Raw genomic sequence first — 21,494 nt, forward strand, 5'->3', positions numbered from 1 at the left:
CTGCGGTAGGAGTGATGGATGCATTCAAGTTGGAGGTGGGATTACATCAGGGATCGGCTCTGAGCCCTTTCTTATTTGCAATGGTGATGGACAGGTTGACAGACGAGGTTAGACAGGAGTCCCCGTGGCCTATGATGTTTGGTGATGACATTGTGATCTGTAGTGATAGTAGGGAGCAGGTTGAGGAGACCCTGGAGAGGTGGAGATATGCTCTAGAGAGGAGAGGAATGAAGGTCAGTAGGAACAAGACAGAATACATGTGTGTAAATGAGAGGGAGGTCAGTGGAATGGTGAGGATGCAGGGAGTACAGTTGGCGAAGGTGAATGAGTTTAAATACTTGGGATCAACAGTACAGAGTAATGGGGATTGTGGAAGAGAGGTGAAAAAGAGAGAGCAGGCAGGGTGGAATGGGTGGAGAAGAGTACCAGGAGTAATTTGTGACAGACAGGTATCAGCAAGAGTGAAAGGGAAGGTCTACAGGACGGTAGTGAGACTGGCTATGTTATATGGGTTGGAGACGGTGGCACTGACCAGAAAGCAGGAGACAGAGCTGGAGGTAGCAGAGTTAAAGATGCTAAGATTTGCACTGGGTGTGACAAGGATGGATAGGATTAGAAATGAGTACATTAGAGGGTCAGCTCAAGTTGGATGGTTGGGAGACAAAGTCAGAGAGGCGAGATTGCGTTGGTTTGGACATATGCAGAGGAGAGATGCTGGGTATATTGGGAGAAGGATGCTAAGGATAGAGCTGCCAAGAAAGAGGAAAAGAGGAAGGCCTAAGCGAAGGTTTATGGATTTGGTGAGAGAGGACATGCAGGTGATGGGTGTAACAGAGCAAGATGCAAACGACAGAAAGATATGGAAGAAGATGATCTGCTGTGGCAACCCCTAACGGGAGCAGCCGAAAGAAGAAGAATGTAAATTTGTAGCAAAAGACAGAACATACAGATCATTCTTCTCTAAGCTGAACATAAAACAAAGGCCAAGTGCTCTTTTTGAACAGAATTTTAGACATTTACATTTTTTTCTGAAAATATAAAATTAAGAAATTCTATTATTTATAGGAAAAATACGCTGTTTACCTTCAACCATTGACAGTTTTAATCAAACATGCTTATTATAAATTATGTCCTAAAGCTTCTACATAAAAATGAAAACTATTTACAAATTACATTCACATGAAAAAAAGGTCAACTTCAGAGAGTCACCAGAAAAACACACTGTATATTTTTTGATGTTTACACATTAAGATACTTAAAATTAATCAGCATTACATTCTGCCCTGTTTTCTACTTTTTTTTTTTAACACATATTAAAATCAATGTCAGCCTTTGTAAAAGGAGATGTAAATATGTACTGTATTTTTCTGTGAGAGTGAATGAACAGCAGGACTTTCAAATGATTTTTCATAAACAGCACAATGTGAACATTTTTAGAACCAACAGTCTAAATACAACATAAGACGAGAATATCTGACATTTCTTTGACTTTCTTTTGTCTTGTCCAAGCATTCAGCAGTATGCAGGTTCTTAATAACATGGTATATTGCAAGACATCTGAGTCAATATAACCGATGATTCCAAACTTCCATCCTTTCTTTAATTACCTGTCACTTATTCCACACTGGACAGATATATTGTAAATGTCACTCACTTCTGCTCTTCCTCAAGTTTTGCAATGACACGCTCCAGTTCATCTCGTTCTTCTCTTTCCACGGCTTGCAGTATCTGTGCTGGGCTTTGTGGCTGGCTGACAGGGGATTCTCCTCCCAGTGTCTGACAGTATTGCAAGATCAATGTGTGCTCATCATCCCTGTGAGGAAACATACATCTTGTACTTTAATAACTTAACATGTTAACTTATGTTTAAATGTTAGCTGAATGCTACAGTTACATGTATGATAACCTTTCATGCATATATTTCAACCTCTATATGCTTTCAAAAATTATGTCATTAATATATATTTTTATTAATCAATTAACCTCCTAGATAGTGTAGAAAACAGACAAAAAAAAAAATCAATATTCGGTGTGCCCACTCCTTGCCTTAGAAACAGCAGCAGTTCTCTTAAGTACACTTCAATGCACTTTCTGAAGGTACTTAAAATGGTAGGTTGCTTCTGGTCCCTTGGAGAACTTGCCACAGTTCCTTGCCAAGTCTTAAATTGCTTCTGTCTTTGCAAGTAATTCCAGACTGGCTCGATGATGTTAATATTGAGGCTCTGTGGGGGTCATACCATCTGTTGCAGGATTCTCTATTCCTCTTTTCTCTAAAGATACGTTTTTTTTTTATGATTTTGTGTTTGAGGTCACTTTCATGTTGCAGAATGAAGTTGGGACCGATCCTGCTAGCACTTCTCAGTGGGTGGGGGAGGGGGGACATCAATTTTAATCAAATTACCAACTTCATTTGCGGAAGTGCAGTCCCAAACTTGCAGTAAAAGTGCACAATGCTTTGCTGTCGCCTGCAAACATTCCATCAGTGTACCATTCTCTTTCCCCACAATGGACAAACTGCCAAAAACCTCAAATTTTAACTCATACATCCAAAGCACCGGCCATCACTTTTCTGCACCCCAGTCCTGGTGTTGTCACATGTAGGTAAGATGTTTGGCTTGATTTCCCCCTTGAAAGAATGACTTTTTGGTCACAACTCTTCCATAATGACAATTTCTGATACGTAAGACTTCTCCAGACTATAGATGGGTATACCACAGTCCCGGTGGTTTCTGCCAGTTATAAGCTGAGAACAGTACTGGACGTCATCTAGTTTCAAAGAAAAGTAAGCTCCATGTGTTTCTTATTAGCTGCACACAATTGAACACTCCATTTCTAGTACTCAACAACACCAGCTTGTTTGCAGGTCTATGGAAGACAGTACACCTGAAATCACCTGTCTGCCACAACATTTCTGCTTGGGAGAGACCTTGGCAATGCAGGATGACTGCTGCATGTGTCAATGCTCGCCTTTGATATGGTGCAACATTTTCAGGTTAACCTCACCTTTTTAGTATGGTTACCCTTTGCCCATTCTTTTTCATGTACATAACTATTGCTATTTTAGTTATTCACATCATTGATCATTAGCACATGTTTGAGTTACAATGTAGATGCCTAAAAGATCAAGGTTTTTTAACACTAGAATTACTGAAATGTTTTTCATGTTTTAGTAATAAATGACAAAATGTAGACATGAAGTGTATAATGTGTGAAGCCTGAAGTTCCAAATATCAAATAAACACTTTCACAAAAGGTACAAGTATAACAAAACAAGTGCGCTTTTATTCAAGAATATAACCAAAGAAAAAGAAAGCAGGTTAGGGAAGACTATTGATACGACAGCTTGCGTGTTGCAGAAGTAAGAACTGCTGACTCCTAATCAAGAGGTTCGATTTTTTCTGGCTCCCAAATTTACAGTTTTGAGCAGTGAGCTGCTCTTATTGTTAATATTATACAATAAAAAGGTACATTTGATTTGCATCTGTAACAGCCGGTGCAAACTTACAGTACTTATAAAAGTTAGCATTTTTTTTCAGTTTTATTCTCTCAGTCACGTTCATGCTCCCACAACAAAAAACCCTTGATCTGATGCTGTTTTCAGATAAAGACGTGGTATAAGTAAAGATAACAGTAATATTGAAAACAAAAGAGAATTATCTCATCAAATAATCTTGAAGTCTACACTGATATCTTGGACCGATTTTTTTTTTTAATTGCATTCTTGTTTGTCATGTTGAAAACATGAGGAAATTAAGAATGACTGACTGAATAATTTATATGGAGAATGAAACATGAAAACAATATATTTAACAGTACATAATTGATTAAAAGAAATACTGTTTTTGAGTTGCAAATATATGCTAACAGTAAAACAAAAATTATATGCAATAAACTGGCTTTCAGACTTTGGTCGGTACTTTACTTAAATTTGACTTTATATTTTGAAAATTAAAAGCAAGACATTTTATTTTAACCTGTACATTATAATAATTCTGACTTCTTCCTGTGGTTCCATCGCTGCTGTAAAATGGGGTTGATAACAGCTGCAGTTCAGGGATCTCTGGAAGTAGTTTTTATTGTAGAACAGAACAAACTCAAAAAAATTTAGGAATGATAAAATAGAAATAATTGTTAATTTCCAAACATGATCCAAAAATCAAGTTTGATTTCAATGTGCTCAAATTAATGAAAATAACATTTTTACTTAATAAAACTTTAACGGGATTAAAACGTCTATGAATAAGCGGTCTGTGTCACTTTCCAAGCTACTTAGTGCATTATGAAAGCATCAAGGATTTTTTTGCTTGATGAGGCAATATTTTTAAAACATCTCAATAACCTTTAAAATTACTTCTTGCAAGCAGCTTTTGAGATGTGTTCTCTAAAGCTATATTCATCCAGAGGTATTCTGAACGTGCAATAAGTACACATACATTAAATGAACTATGGAAATGTCAGTACCCTTTTAAAAGTACTAAAGCGGGAAGAAAAAGATTTTTTTTTTTTTTCTTTGAGTCTGTACCAAATTTGGTTAGCTTTGCACCCCACATATAAAGATTTTGTGTTTCACAAAACAAGCTAACAATCACACAGCCTTAAACATGATTTTTAAAAATTCTACTACAAATGTCTTTCATTTCAATACTTTAGACAGTCTTAACTGAATCAGAAGTAAGTAGCTCAAACCTGAATTGCGCTTGAAGGTTTCAGAGTGTGGACTTACTTTTTTGAAAAGTAAGCTGTGAATCAGGTATGGTATTTGTACAAAAATGATTAAAATTATCTACCATAAAAAAGAAAAAGGCAATAGGAAAAACTGGGATAAAATTAGAGAAGCTTTTCAGGAGGACTATCAAAGTACAATTAGCTCAAGTATGGTTTCAATGAAGGATCCAAAGAAGCGTGAGAAGGATTTAAGAAACAGCCTATCTTTAGCAAGATCACCTTTAAAAATGAGACTGCATATGGTAGTTTATTAAAAGAATGGCACATAAACTCCTGAGTTGATATAAATTCAGCAGTAAACTTGCATTATAGAGAACTCTGCATAACTGTACTTAAAGAGATACAAAAGTTTCCTTACACATTAAGCTGCACAAGTCCAGAGATGATGATGATAAACATTCAACCAACAATATAACTTGTGCAAATTGTCTGATATCAGACATGACTTAATTCAAATGGTTTGGTGTAGATGTATATATTTCTTTGTGATATGTTCATATTTCAATCTTTGAAACATAATGTTCATTTTCGCATTGCTAGTCAAAATTTTGCATATAGCAGAACTTGGCACACTGAAAACAACATACCCAAATCAAAAAAATAACTGTCTCTTTAGTAATTTTAGAATGGGTTGGGATCATTATAATGATTAAAAATTTGAAAAACAACAAGGTTTTCACTAAAGAATATTTGATTGTTAATCACAGATTCAAATATTTGCTTTCAAAATGCATAAAGGAATTTATGTGGAACCTCTTTGTCATAGTAAAAAGAGGACATGCACTGTATATTTTCAAAACCTTATACAAGTTTCAGAAATTCTTGCATAACATATCTGCAATTAATTATACATTGGTTTAATTTCAGCAATATCCATGTTGTTTCTCATTAAAATAATGACCTGAATTTTTATTTTGATAGATAACCTTATGTTATTTGGGAATGTAGGAAGTTAGAACAAAGAAAAATGTAGAGTGAAATGGTCACTTATAAAACAATTGATATATTTTGTCTATTGAAAACCAGAGTACCTTCAGATTTTCAACATTATTCATTTTTTAATGGCTTAATTTTTGGTTAATAACACTTCTTGCTTCTATACTTACATTTAAAATAACCTAAATCCACAACCTGTGAGACACAAGTGGCCAAATGATGTGTACAATTAAATAGGTTTGGTTAACACAATTCTATCAAAATATTTCGATAGAAGTTATTTTTAAAAGTAACTTCCACATATTGCTTCATGTCATAATAAATACAGTAACTAATTATCATAATGACACAGACTGTAAACTGAACAGCAGCAACAACTTAATGAACAGCGGAGTCTAATTCACTTTACTCCCATAAAAACACTTTTTAAAATTATAATTACTGGTATTTCCTAAGAACTCAACATGACCAATTAAATCTCAAACTTCAATATTGTAAGGATTTAACAAAGGTATTGTGGAAGTTAGAAATTGTATGGAGAACTTTACAAAAACAAAAAACAACTTGTATATTTATATTTAAATGACTATTTTTGTCAAGACTTTCAAGAGGACTTGAGCTGGAGCAATTTATTTATTTTTTTAGCTAAAATAACAATTACATACATGCTTCCAGTCGTAGAACTGCTGTCTGTAAGCAATGAACCATTTGACCTCTCCACTTGTGCCAACCTATATATAAAGAAACAAGAATTAAAGAAATGCATCTAATAAGCCATATTTTGTGGTGTCCATTGCTTCCTAGCTTATAGCCAAGTTAATGAGCACAAGACATTTGTAGAAATAGTTAATGGTGTAGAAGAAAATGAAACATGGCTTGGGAGAAATACAAAGAATCTGGAGTCAAAGAAGATACAGCTGAATTCTGTTGTGATTGGCCACAAGGAAAAGTTAGACCAGGATACTGTCAGGATACTACAAAGCAGAGAACGGAATATAAGTCCGTTACAGTAAAAGAAAAGGAAGAAATGTAAATTAAAGTGAAAAAATACACAACACTGCAAAAACTGTAGAATTATTATTTCCACCGTAATGGTTGTATGTGGAGTTAACAGTGGTCTTAATTCATTATTGTAATATGCTAATGTTAAGATTATTTATAATGGGGGAAAAAAAGGTAAATTGCATATTAAGAAAAATTACCCTTTTTAGATGAAAGAAATCATAAGTTATAAAGTCTGGATATATAATATTGTTATTGGGGCAGCATTCACTGCATATGGAGGACTAGCATGCTATCACTTTGTCTGTATTGTTTTTTATGTAATGATTCTGAATTTCCCTTTGAAATCCCACAGATAAATACAAATGTGTTGTGTTTAAACTAGTGACTCTAAATAGGCCTGGTGTGAGTGAGGGTGGTGTATATAATATGGCATTTCCCTTAGGAATGGTTGTGAGCTCAAATGGCTTTCCTCATTATCCCAAAATTGGATTAAACCTGTATAGTAAATGGACTGAAGGAAATTATAACTAAGATTATAAAACAAAACATTACCAATCTTGATAACATCATTAAGCTTATGTTAAAATTTTTGCAAAAAAAATAGAAAAGGTTCACATCTTACTGAAGGAAGAACACATACAGCTGATCTTTGAACATTATTAATAATATTTTAATGGAATCAGTTGTAAACTAGTGTTTGGAATTGCTTGACTCATAACTAAAAACAAATATGAGATGAAAAACAGATGAAGCGTAGCAATGAACAAGACGGCAGACTACATGAAAAACCATAATCAAAAATGATTCATGAAGTACACTTGAAATAATGCATAAAGGGCAACTAAATCAAAGAGAATACCTGCTTGCATAATGTTCTATCCTGGAATGAGTATCATCATGAGAGAACTGTATGGGTTGGGCAAGTCTGTAAGCAAACAATGAAATGAAATGAGTCTAACTGGAACACAACAAAAGAATGACTGTTAAGAGCATTTTGAGAATGGGAGCTACAGACAACGAAATTATGACAAGCTTTCTTTTTTGGTATCATGAAGAAATTGCATATAAATAAATAAATAAATAAAAAGTAGCAGAATGAACAGCTATGCAGTCAGCATGCAGGACAGAGGTAATCAGAAATACTTACTCATACTGCTCCGGACACATGCTGATGAGCGTGACAGGACTGCAAGAGAAGTGATGAGAAACCAAAGAACACAATCTTTAGAGCAACTTTTAAGAACAAGTCAGAAAGCATGCAAGAAAGACATAAACCTATTTTGCAGCAATAGCCATCTTTGCACAGAGTGCAACTGCAGCAAAGCTGGAAAATGGGCAGTCAAGTCTATGTCACAGAAGCTCAAAAGGCAATTCAAAATGCAGTTGCAAACAAAAGAACCTTTATTTCAATGATATGTATAACTGTTTTGCACTATAAATTGGGATAAATTACACAATGTATACAAAAGAATAATACCGAGACACTGATACAGTGCTGAAAGATTTTGTTTTCTTTGAAGGTCTGCAATACAGTGAAACCAATCTGATGCAAACTACAATAATTTCAAATAAAGAAATTATTTAATGTGGTTTAGTCATTAAAGCTGTGTCTGGAACACAGTCAGATATCATTCAAACATATTTACTTGCATGATTTTATTTTTTGCCTATTAGATGACATACTACAGTTATAACTTTGGTCAATTTGTGCAACTGCAATCCACAAATTCTACCTGAATGCCACTCAGCGGTCAGCTTGCTCAAGAGAGTCCATTTTAAATGTAACTTCTGCTTGATTTAAATAAAATTTCTGTTTTAATTAAATTCCAATTATTAAATCAAGCCATCTATTAGCAATCAAATTATTCACAATCTTGAAAACAATCTGACTGAAAGGGAAGCATACAGTCCAGAGGTTTACTCTAACACATTCTGCAGTGTATAAAAATCTACACAATGGGCTGCATTTTAAATTAACTACCATCCTGTGAGCAGAATGTGTACAGTAAACACCTTAAGCACCCCCAGAAGCTTTCTGGCAAGAATGATTTAGAAAGCCTGATTTTTTTTTTTCAGAAATTCACAAATTAATCCCACTGCTTAATATAATTACTAAATCAGTTACAGAATAAAGCAGGTTTGTGTACACACATGTAGAAATATTTTATGCAGTGATTTTTTTTTTATTTTAAAATGAACACCAAAAGTAAATTTTAAGACAATTAATTGATCCTTAAGAAATGAAGTATCACTAAAACACTTTATAGGAAAAAGATAAAAGAGAGAACTATATGTACATTATAAATGGTGATTAGCATATAAACTAATACAAACTTAAGTACATAAAGCTACCAAGATAAGTGAAAACTAGATTCAGAGCCATTGAAAGCGCACACTATGTAAATAACAAAGAATGAATGAGTGTATTATTTCTGAAACAGGGTACTTTCTTGGTAAATAAGGCATACTATTGTTCAGTCAGTAATCAGCCCCTTTTCTAGATGTGGGCAATTGGTACATTTAAAAAAAATATAAAACTTAACTGATGGTAAAGAGTTTGATATGTTTACAGGTTTCTATATTAATAATGACAGTGTGGCCTATGAAATTTGAATGGAATCCAGAGTTGCAATTTGCACTTTGTCACCCTGAGAAAGCCTTTTAAGCTGTTTTCTGCACAAATTTTGTATGAATATTTTATTTAAACAAATTCAGTTAAGGTAAATTGAGTGACTTGCTCAAGGTCACAGAGTATGCTGGTGGGAGTGAATGAATCGGCCACAATGTGAGCCAAAACAAAAGAATGTCTTAGCCACCAGGCCATAGCCTAGCTTTTATGGGTTTTGCTACAAGTTTTGGATAGCTCTAATTAGTATAATCAATATTAATATTTAATCCTCTGGCAAGGATAAAGACACTGAAGACTGAGACATGAACAGAAACTTAAAACTGGCATCCTTGTGAGTGAGTACTGTGTACTGAAAACAACAATAAGTGAATAAAGTGACTTATATAACACTTTTAAAAAATGTTTAATTGGTGACTTAGTTTTAGAAGATCTTTTGCATCCATAGAAAAGGATGCAAACACAGGTTTCCTAAAAAAAACTGTTGTCAGATCAGTTTTATGTGTTAAAACGCATATGCTTTGAATTAATCTATGCATATAAACAGTAATAAGAAATATAATGCTAATTTTTAGATTATGAAGAACTGGAGAGAAAACCGTAGATATGATGGAATATGTTTCATTAGACGTGAACAATAAAGCTATAAATGTATTGCTGTAAGATTTTGTATTCTGGCAATTTTTTTGTGACACTTTACACACTAAAAATGTAATTTCTAATTCAGATTAGACATTCTAAGCAGAAACCGCTCTATTTAGCTTTTAAGCTAGGGAAAAGTTACACAATAAAAACAGAAAGACTATACAAGTCAGATAGGACACTTTGGTTCAGGCACACAAAGAGCTTGGTGAACTAAAATGATAATGAGAAACTTAACCCTTCGCTCTGAAAAAGATGAACATAAGGTCATGTTTCTCTTGACACCTTTATGAATATATTCAGAATAACAATGACAGAGCCTGAATATTCATGGCCACATTTGCTTTACAATGAGTATCGGATTTATTCTGGTCTCATTAAAGAATGAAAAATAAATAACTCACTGAGAATTTATTAACATGTTTATGATGCTATCCTGTCACCTGCTCCTGACTCTTGTTTCACCCCACTAATATGGATTTCTTATTCTTCAGAGATGATGGCCAAAATATAATGCCCAAAATGTTCTTTTAACTTTGCAAAAGCCATCATTCAATATTATCACTTAACTTTTATACTACATCTCATTAATATAACTTAAATTAATTTTCTTGCTCCTCATTTCCTTATTGAAAATGCAGGCTTACACTTGGAGTTAAAGGGAACTTAGCAGCTCACTACTTTCTAACACCTCCATAAAATGACAAATAGCTAGACCCTTAATATTGCACCAGCTGGGCTTGAAGTGTGTATTGAAACTCTAACAGATATTTCTAAAAATTATAACAGGGCTTTATTTTACAGATAACAAAGTTTATGTCTGTCTTCAGCTCTGTTAAACACACAAAGTTTTGGGATTTTTAATAATTCATTAATAAACAAATTTTTAACCAAAAAAAATAATAAATTAAACTAGCAATAGGTAGTCTTCACTTAAAATTCACAACCCTTTTGTAAAATTACTGACTTATAAATAATTCAGGTTCAAAGTTTTATATCATTCATATGTAACATGAACTTAAGTTTAATATAAAACCTGTTTATTAAAATGTTAGGTACAATTACTGCATAATTAAACTTTATGCATGTAAGCAACTGCATTGGTCATTGTTACCAGTGGTAGAACATTCAATTATCTTTGTTAAATATACTAAATAAAGCAAGACATATAAAAAAGTTTTTTCTGTTTTACATACGTTTCCAGATTGTCACCTTCTAGCACCGTCTGAACAGGTAGGTAGCCAAGTCGGGGATGTTTAGCAAAATACTTCTTTGATCGAAACTTATTTTTCAGGACCTTTGTGAAGTCCCTTACATCTTCACCAGACGTTGTCTACATAAAAAAAAAAAGCCTTAAAAAATCATTTTCGAAATTTTTAAAATTTAATACATTTACTTAAAATTAGTGCCATGCCTAAGGATGGGAAAAAAATCGTAGTTACAAATATTTTTGCATCAGTGTTGCACTTGCATGAAAATGCAGATATCTAAATAGTTAACAGATGCAAATACTACACTTTTTAAATGCATTAATATCTTGTTTATTTTAAAACACATTAATGAATATTAGTTAGCAATATATGCTTAAATATAGTACATTACATAAGGTGTTTGTACTTCCACCATAAAAATGATGTACCTCTGGAAGCACTGATCTGTAAATATAATGTACTATATAGTAAATGGGATTTTTTTTCCCCTTTCTGTCCAGGGCTTATTCTGACTTTTGGCTGTAAAGCAGTAATACTTCGTACTGTTAGTGAGTATTTTTATCCTCTGATTCAGAAGAAATTCATGATTCCAGACATGTCAGTTATGAACAGTGCTTTATAACATGTAAAAATGGTGTACAAAGAGAGAAAAACAGAAATTATTTTCTTTTTAAATATTCATTGAAAAAAACAATGAGAACATACAGAGGTAAATAAATTGAATGCAAAACTTATTTCCAAGGGACCCCCCCCAAAATGCTCAAACTTACAGGTGTGCAGTATTCCACCATTGGATAATTTAATTTGTGTCCTTTAGCTGTACGTCCGGAAAAGAAACAACTCTGGCAAACATCGTAGTTGAAATGCTTCAGACTTCGATACCTAGAACAAACATTGAATATCAGTTGTGAAAAAATTTTGTTCAAGTAACAGATTTAATTGACTGTATCTTGGGAAAGTTAATAGATGAAATTGTTGTAATTTAATATTTTCATGATTAGACATTCCACTTGAACCATTAATATTTGAAATATAAATTTCCTCATTCTATTTGTCTGTTATACTGTACTGCAGTCTCACTAATGTTTTTGAAAACTTTGATTCTTTATCAAACTTCACTTATATTTATTTCAATTCAATTACTTCTGAATTACATCATAAGATTCCGAAAGGAAACAGTATAGAGAGAGAATTCAACTAAAAAACAAGCAAGGCATTAACTACTTGGGTCTCATGAAAATTAATGATTTCATATATCATGAGAGATTTTCACCTTACATGCCATCTGCAAAATCACAGAATAGAAAAAAAACAAAAAACATTGGTAATATTTTGAAGGGCTAAGTAACTGTTGCCTAGTCCTTTATAAATAATTAGTGCCTGACCAACAGACAATGCCAGCAGAGACCAATTAGGACATTACTAACCTTAATCTATAAACAAGCACAGCTATGGCTTGGAACCTTGATTAAATTATCTGTCCTTTGTTGCAACATATTATCTCATTTAAAGGTCATCTTTCTGTAACAGGTTAATTATTCAAATAAGTATATTGAACAAAGGTCATCGCCTTTTAATTTGATTACCAACCTTGTGTGGACCGAATGGCTTGCCACATTTTCAGGATTATAACTGGAGAGTATGTGATAAAATTTGCTTACACCTAATAGACTGTGTGTTGTCTATACAATTGATATTGTAGGAATACTCTTATTTACAACTATTTATAGAAGTTTAAGGCCATCTGTACCTGAGAAAATAATATCAAATTATGACAGAAATTAAAATGTGCAATTTACTTTCTACGTATTCCTATGCAAAATTACCTGAAAAATCTCCTACCATGCATAAATGAGTGTGCCCTGCTAAGGACTAGCTCCCCATCCAGGGCTGGATCCTGCCTTGTACAGATACAGCCACGAGAGACTCCGACCTGTAATCCTCAACTAAATTAAATGGATTCAATAATCAATTGTTGGATGGATTATCTACATAATTCACACTGTATCTTGCATTACTGTTGATTATACTGCCAAAAGAAACCATTGCAAAGTAAAACAATATTATTATTTTTTTTAATCAAAGCAATAGAAGTGACCAATGACAAAATATTCCTCTCAAGCAACTGAGTTGGATTGTCACAAGGTGAGAGAGGCAGTTTTTTTTTTTAATTAAGTAAAGAAATTCTAAATAATATATCAAGGAATACTACCTAAATTTAATGTTTAAAAGAGAAAAAAAATGATGGTCATATGTGACATAAGGCCAGTTTTTACTATTCACAGGAATTTTAGGTGCATTATGTTGTGTACCATGGAAAAGAAAAACTTTACAGAAGGACATTTCATGTAACCTCCCTTCTAAGTGGCAGGTAATTCAGGGATACGTTTGTTGTCTGAATTTTCCAAGTAGTGACATAACATTCACCTTCTGCTTATTTTATTACTCACACAGAAATGGCATGTTTTGCAAAGAATGATGTGTGTGTGTGTGTTTATTATATTACCATAACAAAAATTACACAATTTTTTTAATTGATTATTGTTTAAGCTGAGCAGCAAATCCACAGCAATCTCCCTATGTTCCTCTTAAAATAATGACAGTAAATTCATGCCACTGACTATGGAAAGAAGGGGGATATCAAAAGTGGTAACTCCAAAAATTGTCACAGCATGTGAACACTTTAATATTACTATAACTATTCTGCAAGATGTCTGAGAAAATTAACACATTAGTGAAGATGCCAGAATTGCAGAGGACAGAAAGCAGGACAAGCCACCTGTTTTCTTGCCAATACTGCAAAATGGGTTCACATTCAGAGGGAATTAAAACCAATCAACAGAACAAGAACTTTTTTAGTCATTCAAATTATGAATAACGTGACAAATATATGACATAAGTCTTTTCAACATATATCAACACACTGCTCAAAATGTATAACACAAATGTGCATGATGGTATAATGAACAGCATGAAGAATATATAAGTTTATAAGTGTTTTCTGACAATGTACAAAGAAGAAAAAAATAAATTATTTTGCATTTAGTAAAAACTTTTTTCATAGTTGCTTTAAGAATCTTAATTAAGAAGTACAACTATGCAACACATCTTCTTATATCTTTATAGTGGTTACTACAGTATTTAGATTTACAGATGGTTTCAAAATTATCCTTATAGTATACCTTTCTGTGTATATAGAAATTATGGTGTTAATTGTTAATTTACAGGTAATTATTATTATCTATGAACACTGTGAAATCACTTTAGTTTTTTTTCCCCTCCTGTGTCTCCTTACTCACTGGTACGAGGAATCCCCACATATAATATTCATGTAATCTTCATCTCTATTCCAGCTTGATATTGCCTTGTAGTTGTGCATGAAAAATCAAACTACTTCAGGGGTTCATCCCCCAATGGGATACGAGTGGTCAAAGTAACTCCTTTTTACAAAACGTTTAAAAAATTGGCATGTGGAGTGTTGTTTTATGATATTGGTTTATGGTGATTGCGAATATGAAGTTCTTTAAATTTTGATCCTTTACTAAGGATCTATTCTAACCTTAAATGGACCTAAGTCACAGGGTGAAAAATTACATTTTTTAAATAGAATCAAGAATATTTAGACTTTAAACAGTTAAAGCACTCATTTTAATATTTCAAATATCTGATGCAACTATTTGTGTTAATTACGTAATTCTCCCTCATGAAGTAAATCATTACATTTCTTATGAATACCCTAAAATTAGGGTGGTTCACTGTAATTCAGACTTTTTATTCTTGGTACACAATTGTGTAATTTTCACAAAGAAAATCTTACTGATGTGTGGCCCTACTCTACTAGCACTAACTGTTAATCGTGAAATATGGAAGCAAAGGCAAACTCCAGGTAATGTGACAGGAGTGCAGCCTTTTTATGTTTTTAGCCATATTGATATTATAGTTAGAACCTCTATGTTTCCACAAAAATGCACCCAATTGCCATCAGTCTTCTACCAATCCCACCAGCACAGCAGTAAATCACGTTGAATGTGATTATATGTATACATTTCCAAGAGTCTGCCTAAACATTACCTAGGATTTTTCACAATTTTTCTAGTTGATGTTTACTTTCATTATTTTTCATACGATTCCAACTATACATTTCTAGCCAGCTGCATTTAGCAAGGAGGCACGGTGGCGCAGTGGGTAGCGCTGCTGCCTCGCAGTTGGGAGACCTGGGGACCCGGGTTCGCTTCCCGGGCCCTCCCTGCGTGGAGTTTGCATGTTCTCCCCGTGTCTGCATGGGTTTCCTCTGGGCACTCCGGTTTCCTCCCACAGTCCAAAGACATGCAGGTTAGGTGGATTGGCGATTCTAAATTGTCCCTAGTGTATGCTTGGTGTGTGGGTGTGTTTGTGTGTGTCCTGCGGTGGGTTGGCACCCTGCCCGGGATTGGTTCCTGCCTTGTGCCCTGTGTTGGCGGGGATTGGCTCCAGCAGACCCCTGTGACCCTGTGTTCGGATTCAGCGGGTTGGAAAATGGATGGATGGATGAATGAATTTAGCAATGTATGCTAAAGTCAAAAGCTAGATGTGAACAAGCAATACATATGTATAATACATACAATGTCCACATCAGGTAATTTCAGTACCTCCCAAAACACTTGAATGGAAGTCATTATTGCAAGGGAGGAAATAAAGTCCAGGAATGACACTAAAAGAAACGTAAGGAGAAAACACAAATTGTAAACAGAAGGCATTTTTGTGGAGGGGCTTAGATTCTCCCAGCATCAAAGCACAGAGAAATAACATAGGTTTTATCATTTTTTGCTAAAGAAATGCTCAGAAAATATGTAGTATCAAGTACATTTCTTGGCTACTGCCAACTCAGGAAAATCGCCAAACTCTGCCTGAAATATAAAGTTGCCACTACTGTAGATGGACATGTAACATTTGCAAATTTATATCCTATTAAAAAGGGCAAAACAATTAAAAGGATCACATTCTCACCTGAATCCAACAATTGGGCATTCTTTGCAGATGTTGCACTTTGCTTGATGCTTTGCTGTCTCAGCAGCTGCTACACGATGCAAAACTGGCAACCAAACCATGGATTGTGGCTCCAAACGCATCCAGTCCACAAATTGCTTTGGCTCAATCTCTGCTTTGTTCTGTGTCTAAAACAGTTAATGCATGTAACAGAGTAGCAGTACTTAAGTATTACAGAACACATGCAGTACTGTTCAAAATTCTAAGACTACCTAATATATTTATTTTTTAAGCAAGGTATCTGTGTAGTTAAGTATTTATTTGCTTATAAAACAGTAAACATCAAATAGAATATGAACAAATAAAAAGTAAAAAAAATATAAATTAAGAACTTTGTGTGTCTTTCAAAAACTTGTTATCTTATGATCAAGACAACACAGAGGACTCTTCACTTTATGCATCCACACAGTGTAGAGAAACAGTTTTGAAGACTAACAGGATGTCAAGGCAAGGATCCAAGCTGTAATTTTAAAATTAGTTTCCCAACAAGAACATGGTGTACATATTAACTGGCTAAGGGCAGATTTTGCAAAAATATTAGAAATTTTGTCTTCACACAGAGAACTATTAATAAAAAAATATAGTCTAATTAGTAGCAACTTGATATCATTGTGGGAAAATGAGGTGAACCGGATTGATGCGCCTTGTTGCACTGTAAAAACTATGCTAAAGTTAAAACATTTGTAGAAGACTAACAAAACAACACATTTTCTTATAATTTACTCAACTGGACAGTATTAGATTGATAGAATATTACATGTATTGTTAAATTATTTGCAGTAACTTAGTATAGACAGACAAGAATGCAAAAACTTAGGCTATGAGCAGAAATTACATGTTACTATAATAATAAATTTTATGATTTCAATATACTGTTCAATTCATAACCAATTATTAAGGAATACACTGTATGAACTTTAACCCCCCCCTTCAGTTGATTATAGAGATTCATTTTACAAAAACCTTGCTCACTGAAAATTACTTTGTTGTCAAAAATGCTACTAATGGACAGATACTCTGTCATCACTGGTGTGAAGGAATGCACTAATAATGTTTCTTATGGCTGCACTTGATCTTCAACTTTTTAACATTAATTCACCAAGTCTGAATCTGCATTCTGATTTTAAGGCAGTATACTGCTCACGAGAAATTGTGTTGGTGATTGTGATCAATAAAGCAATGCTACAATGTAAAACTGTCTGCAGTCCTAATCCTAAAGTAACAAACTGTAAACTCCAAATTTCTAACCATTTACAGCATCTGTTTCTTTGCCTGCTTAGTTCAATTCATGGATGCAATCAACCACAGTCAATGGTAGCATTTTTGGGCAGAGACAGTTGCAACACACCTCTGTTAATTTGGTATAAAAAGCACTCTTCATTTTATACAATATCCAAATGAACTGTATGAAAAAGACTGTTGAAGTTCACAGAAGGAGATATGTAGATGATTCTGTCACTGTTTGTCTTTGGCAAGATAAGGAGGACAGTCCCTAGGACCTGTTGTTCATTTTTTTTTTTTTGGTTATGTGGTACTTTTCCTTTATTATAGTGAAGTATCTTTAAAACCAAGAATAAGACTTGTGGATTTGACAAGTTCCATTTTCCATTGTCAACAAAATATAAAGCAAACTGTGGAGACAGTGAGAAGTACTAATATTGAAGAACAGTCATCAGAAATAGGCTGATCACTGATATGAATGTACAGTAGAACAAATCAGTAAGAAGAAAACAAAAACAGAATTGTTTAAAATTACACAAAACTATAATGACATTTTTGAAATTATATACTGAACTTACTGCTACAATTCAGAATCCTAGTTTTAAAAGCAAGAATGGTCTCAACAATTTATTGAAACTTGTAGTAAAATTATTAATATACAGTAGTAATCTCTCAGTGCTGTATCATAAGGAGGTAACAAAGATGGGCAACTCAGTTCTTTCAGACATTTCCCTCTTCTTTTTACAAAGACTCAATGTTTGTCAACAATGTTTACATTTAAATTGCCAAACTTCATGAGCAATAGATTCAAGAACTGTTTTATCTTCTGTTAAAGTTAAATATTCTTATCTGTAGGAATTCTAAGTGATCACAGCAATGGATATCATTTCTTGTCACTTGCTTATATTCTTCTATTTGTAAACAAGGTTTTAAGTTTGCCCATTCATCTTGAAAACAAATTTCCTTCTTGAATGATCAACTTTACCTAACCTTAGCTAGCTTTTGTTTATCAAGAATAAAGTACATATTACTGCAGATGAACATTAAGTGAGCCAAGAGGAAAAACTAGATTTAACAAAGCATTGGAACAAGAAGAGAAGAATATGCAACAAACTATTCATATAATTTTTTTTTACTCGTTAATTAAAAAAAAAAAGAATTGACCATTACACATCATAAAATATTATGCTCATTAAAGAATCTATTAAATTTAACTTTATTTGTTATGTTCCAATGTTTTCTTATACTAAAAACAAAAACTCAAAGAAACCCAATAGCTGCTTCTACAGTGGGTATACTTAGAACAATTAACCATAAAGTGCTTTCTGTGCTCCCTTTCTATGCCTGTTTGTACAGTGATCCCTCGCTATATCGCGCTTCGCGGCTTCACTCCATCGCGGATTTTATATGTAAGCATATTTAAATATATATTGCGGATTTTTTGCTGGTTCGCGGATTTCTGCGGACAATGGGTCTTTTAATTTCTGGTACATGCTTCCTCAGTTGGTTTGCCCAGTTGATTTCATACAAGGGACGCTATTGGCAGATGGCTGAGAAGCTAGATTGCTTACTTTTCTCTCTCTCTTGCGCTGACTATCTGTGATCCTGACGTATGGGGATTGAGCAGGGGGGCTGTTTGCACACCTAGGCGATACGGACACTCGTCTAAAAATGCTGAAAGATTATCTTCACGTTGCTATCTTTTGTGCAGCTGCTTCCTGAAACGACATGCTGCACAGTGCTTCGCATACTTAAAAGCTCAAAGGGCACGTATTGATTTTTGACTGAAAAACAAACTCTGACTCTCTCTCTCTCTCCCTGCTCCTGATGGAGGGGGTGTGAGCTGCCGCCTTCAACAGCTTTGTGCCGCGGTGCTTCGCATACTTAAAAGCAAACAGCCCTATTGATTTGTTTGCTAGAGATTGTTTTCTCTATCTATGTGACATTCTGTGCTCCTGACACACACTCCTTTGAAGAGGAAGATATGTTTGCATTCTTTTAATTGTGAGACAGAACTGTCATCTCTGTCTTGTCATGGAGCACAGTTTAAACTTTTGAAAAAGAGACAAATGTTTGTTTGCAGTGTTTGAATAACGTTCCTGTCTCTCTACAACCTCCTGTGTTTCTGCGCAAATCTGTGACCCAAGCATGACAATATAAAAATAACCATATAAACATATGGTTTCTACTTCGCGGATTTTCTTATTTTGCGGGTGGCTCTGGAACGCAACCCCCGCGATGGAGGAGGGATTACTGTAATACTATTTAATTCTAACTTTAGTGTTTGATCCTGAAACACAGGTTCTTTTTTTCTTGAGAATTTTTTTCTGATTATCGATAGAGAAGAAACAGCATTAATGTGAATGAAAGTAACTAAACATTGAGAAGGTGGGGATTTCAATTTTGATGTGATTCACAGTAAATAAAGAGCAATCCCTTATTTAGTATGATTCAGTTTGATTTCTTCATAAGAAAAATCTCTAAAGAAGAGAAGAATACTTTTAGAAATGTGAAATAAGACACGAATGAGTGGGCTGGCACTATACTGGTGCATCTGGGTTACTCTTTACGTGTTTGACAATCAATGTGGAGAAAGATGCAGTAATTTAATTTATTGGAAACCTAAAAAAAATGGCAAAAGTGTGAAATTCCCCTTGTGAGATGTATTTAGAAAAATACATTTTACCAGTATACTAAAAATTAGTAGAAATCTTTCACAAACATTTAAACATAAAAAACATCCCATCATAGACCAACCTGGTAAATGCTTAGTAATAAACACCAAAGAAAACGTAGAATGCATATTTATAAACATACATGCTGGAAGCAGCTACGGACACTTGGCTCAATGTTACTTCCTCCAAATGCAGCCACTTCTCCCAGCTGGCGGGGGATCTGTATAACATCATGAAGCAATAAGCCAAGGTTTCTCTGGTCACACATCTCTGTAGGGCCAGCAACCTGTCTGAAAAGATCTATATGCACAAAACAGGGAATAAGAACGACATTGATGGCAGGTATGAGGTGCCGAATACTCTTATTGTTTGTGGAAAATGAAATATATTGGTAATGATGTACATCTTTAATATAGAAATTTATTTAAAAGAAACTCTGATGTAGCCCTTGCACTTGGAATTTTAATAAAGGAGCAACAGCCTATTCTACTTTCTCTTCAAATGACAGTGGCTAGTGCCGCTATAAATTTAATTATGAACTACTGCCACAAAAAAAAATATAAAACCCTGACATTAATGAACATGAATTGGCCAAGAGCCAAGGTCACAACTCAACTATTCCACACATACTTGTAATGTATTACATAACTAGGCAATGAATTATAGTGCTTTCAAATGATAATGTACAGTATTATATTTAGATAGATAGATAGATAGATACTTTATTAATCCCAATGGGAAATTCACAAATTTATATAACAAAAGTAAAAAAAGTAGAATTTGCATTATGCATTGAAAAAAATATTCTGGTTCAATATTTTAATTGAAATCATACAACATATTAATAAGTAAACAACCTGAAATAACCATAAAACAATAACATCATTAAAATCATTACCTCAAAACATTTATTTATACAAGTTACAGGGAAGGAAATATGCAATAGTCTTCTAGTTAGGGACTACAAAATTTCCTGCTGGACTAGTAATTTTTATTGTTTATCTGTGTTTTTTTTAGGATTTTTGCTTTTTTAGGAGTGCCAGTTGTATCATTTTTTTATTTTTATTTTTTTTTTCCATTGAAATTCATTTCATCCTCTGAATTAAACTGAAATGGCAACTCTCTTTTTTTAGTGCTTGTAGGTTAATTTGTAAGCTGTGGACTTGAACTTTTTTGCTTGTCTGTACCAGCATGCACTTTAATTATTTCTACCTTCCTTTTGAAGAAAAAAATCTCATAAGTATGGTAAGCTATTTCAGTATTTAAAGTTTTCCTTTAAATTGTTATAATTACTTTCTAATTAGTCAAAAATATATTTAGCTATATAATTCTAATAAGAATTCAGAATTAATATACCTACAACATATTTTGGCTACTCAAAATGAGAAAGACAAATATATTTAAAGGTCCATAAACATTAATGGTAAA

At 33.7% G+C, this 21,494-nt stretch overlaps 1 protein-coding gene across 4 annotated transcripts in view; it reads right to left on the reverse strand.

The window, feature by feature from the left end:
• Nucleotides 1-21,494, reverse strand: part of utrn (utrophin) — a 552,956-nt gene that overhangs the window by 17,972 nt on the left and 513,490 nt on the right. For 3 of the 4 annotated variants that reach the window (XM_028797890.2, XM_051925286.1, XM_028797896.2), the window contains 8 exons: nucleotides 20,209-20,366; nucleotides 16,132-16,298; nucleotides 11,916-12,027; nucleotides 11,131-11,267; nucleotides 7,814-7,852; nucleotides 7,526-7,591; nucleotides 6,327-6,392; nucleotides 1,655-1,813 (listed from right to left, as the gene is read on the reverse strand). In XM_028797890.2, the coding sequence (XP_028653723.1) occupies nucleotides 1,655-1,813; nucleotides 6,327-6,392; nucleotides 7,526-7,591; nucleotides 7,814-7,852; nucleotides 11,131-11,267; nucleotides 11,916-12,027; nucleotides 16,132-16,298; nucleotides 20,209-20,366 (904 nt within the window). The remainder of the gene's footprint in view (nucleotides 1-1,654; nucleotides 1,814-6,326; nucleotides 6,393-7,525; nucleotides 7,592-7,813; nucleotides 7,853-11,130; nucleotides 11,268-11,915; nucleotides 12,028-16,131; nucleotides 16,299-20,208; nucleotides 20,367-21,494) is intronic. The other variant, XM_028797897.2, reaches the window with a different exon arrangement.

The sequence above is a fragment of the Erpetoichthys calabaricus genome, chromosome 3 (genome assembly GCF_900747795.2).
Source record: "Erpetoichthys calabaricus chromosome 3, fErpCal1.3, whole genome shotgun sequence".
Classification (NCBI taxonomy): domain Eukaryota; kingdom Metazoa; phylum Chordata; class Cladistia; order Polypteriformes; family Polypteridae; genus Erpetoichthys; species Erpetoichthys calabaricus.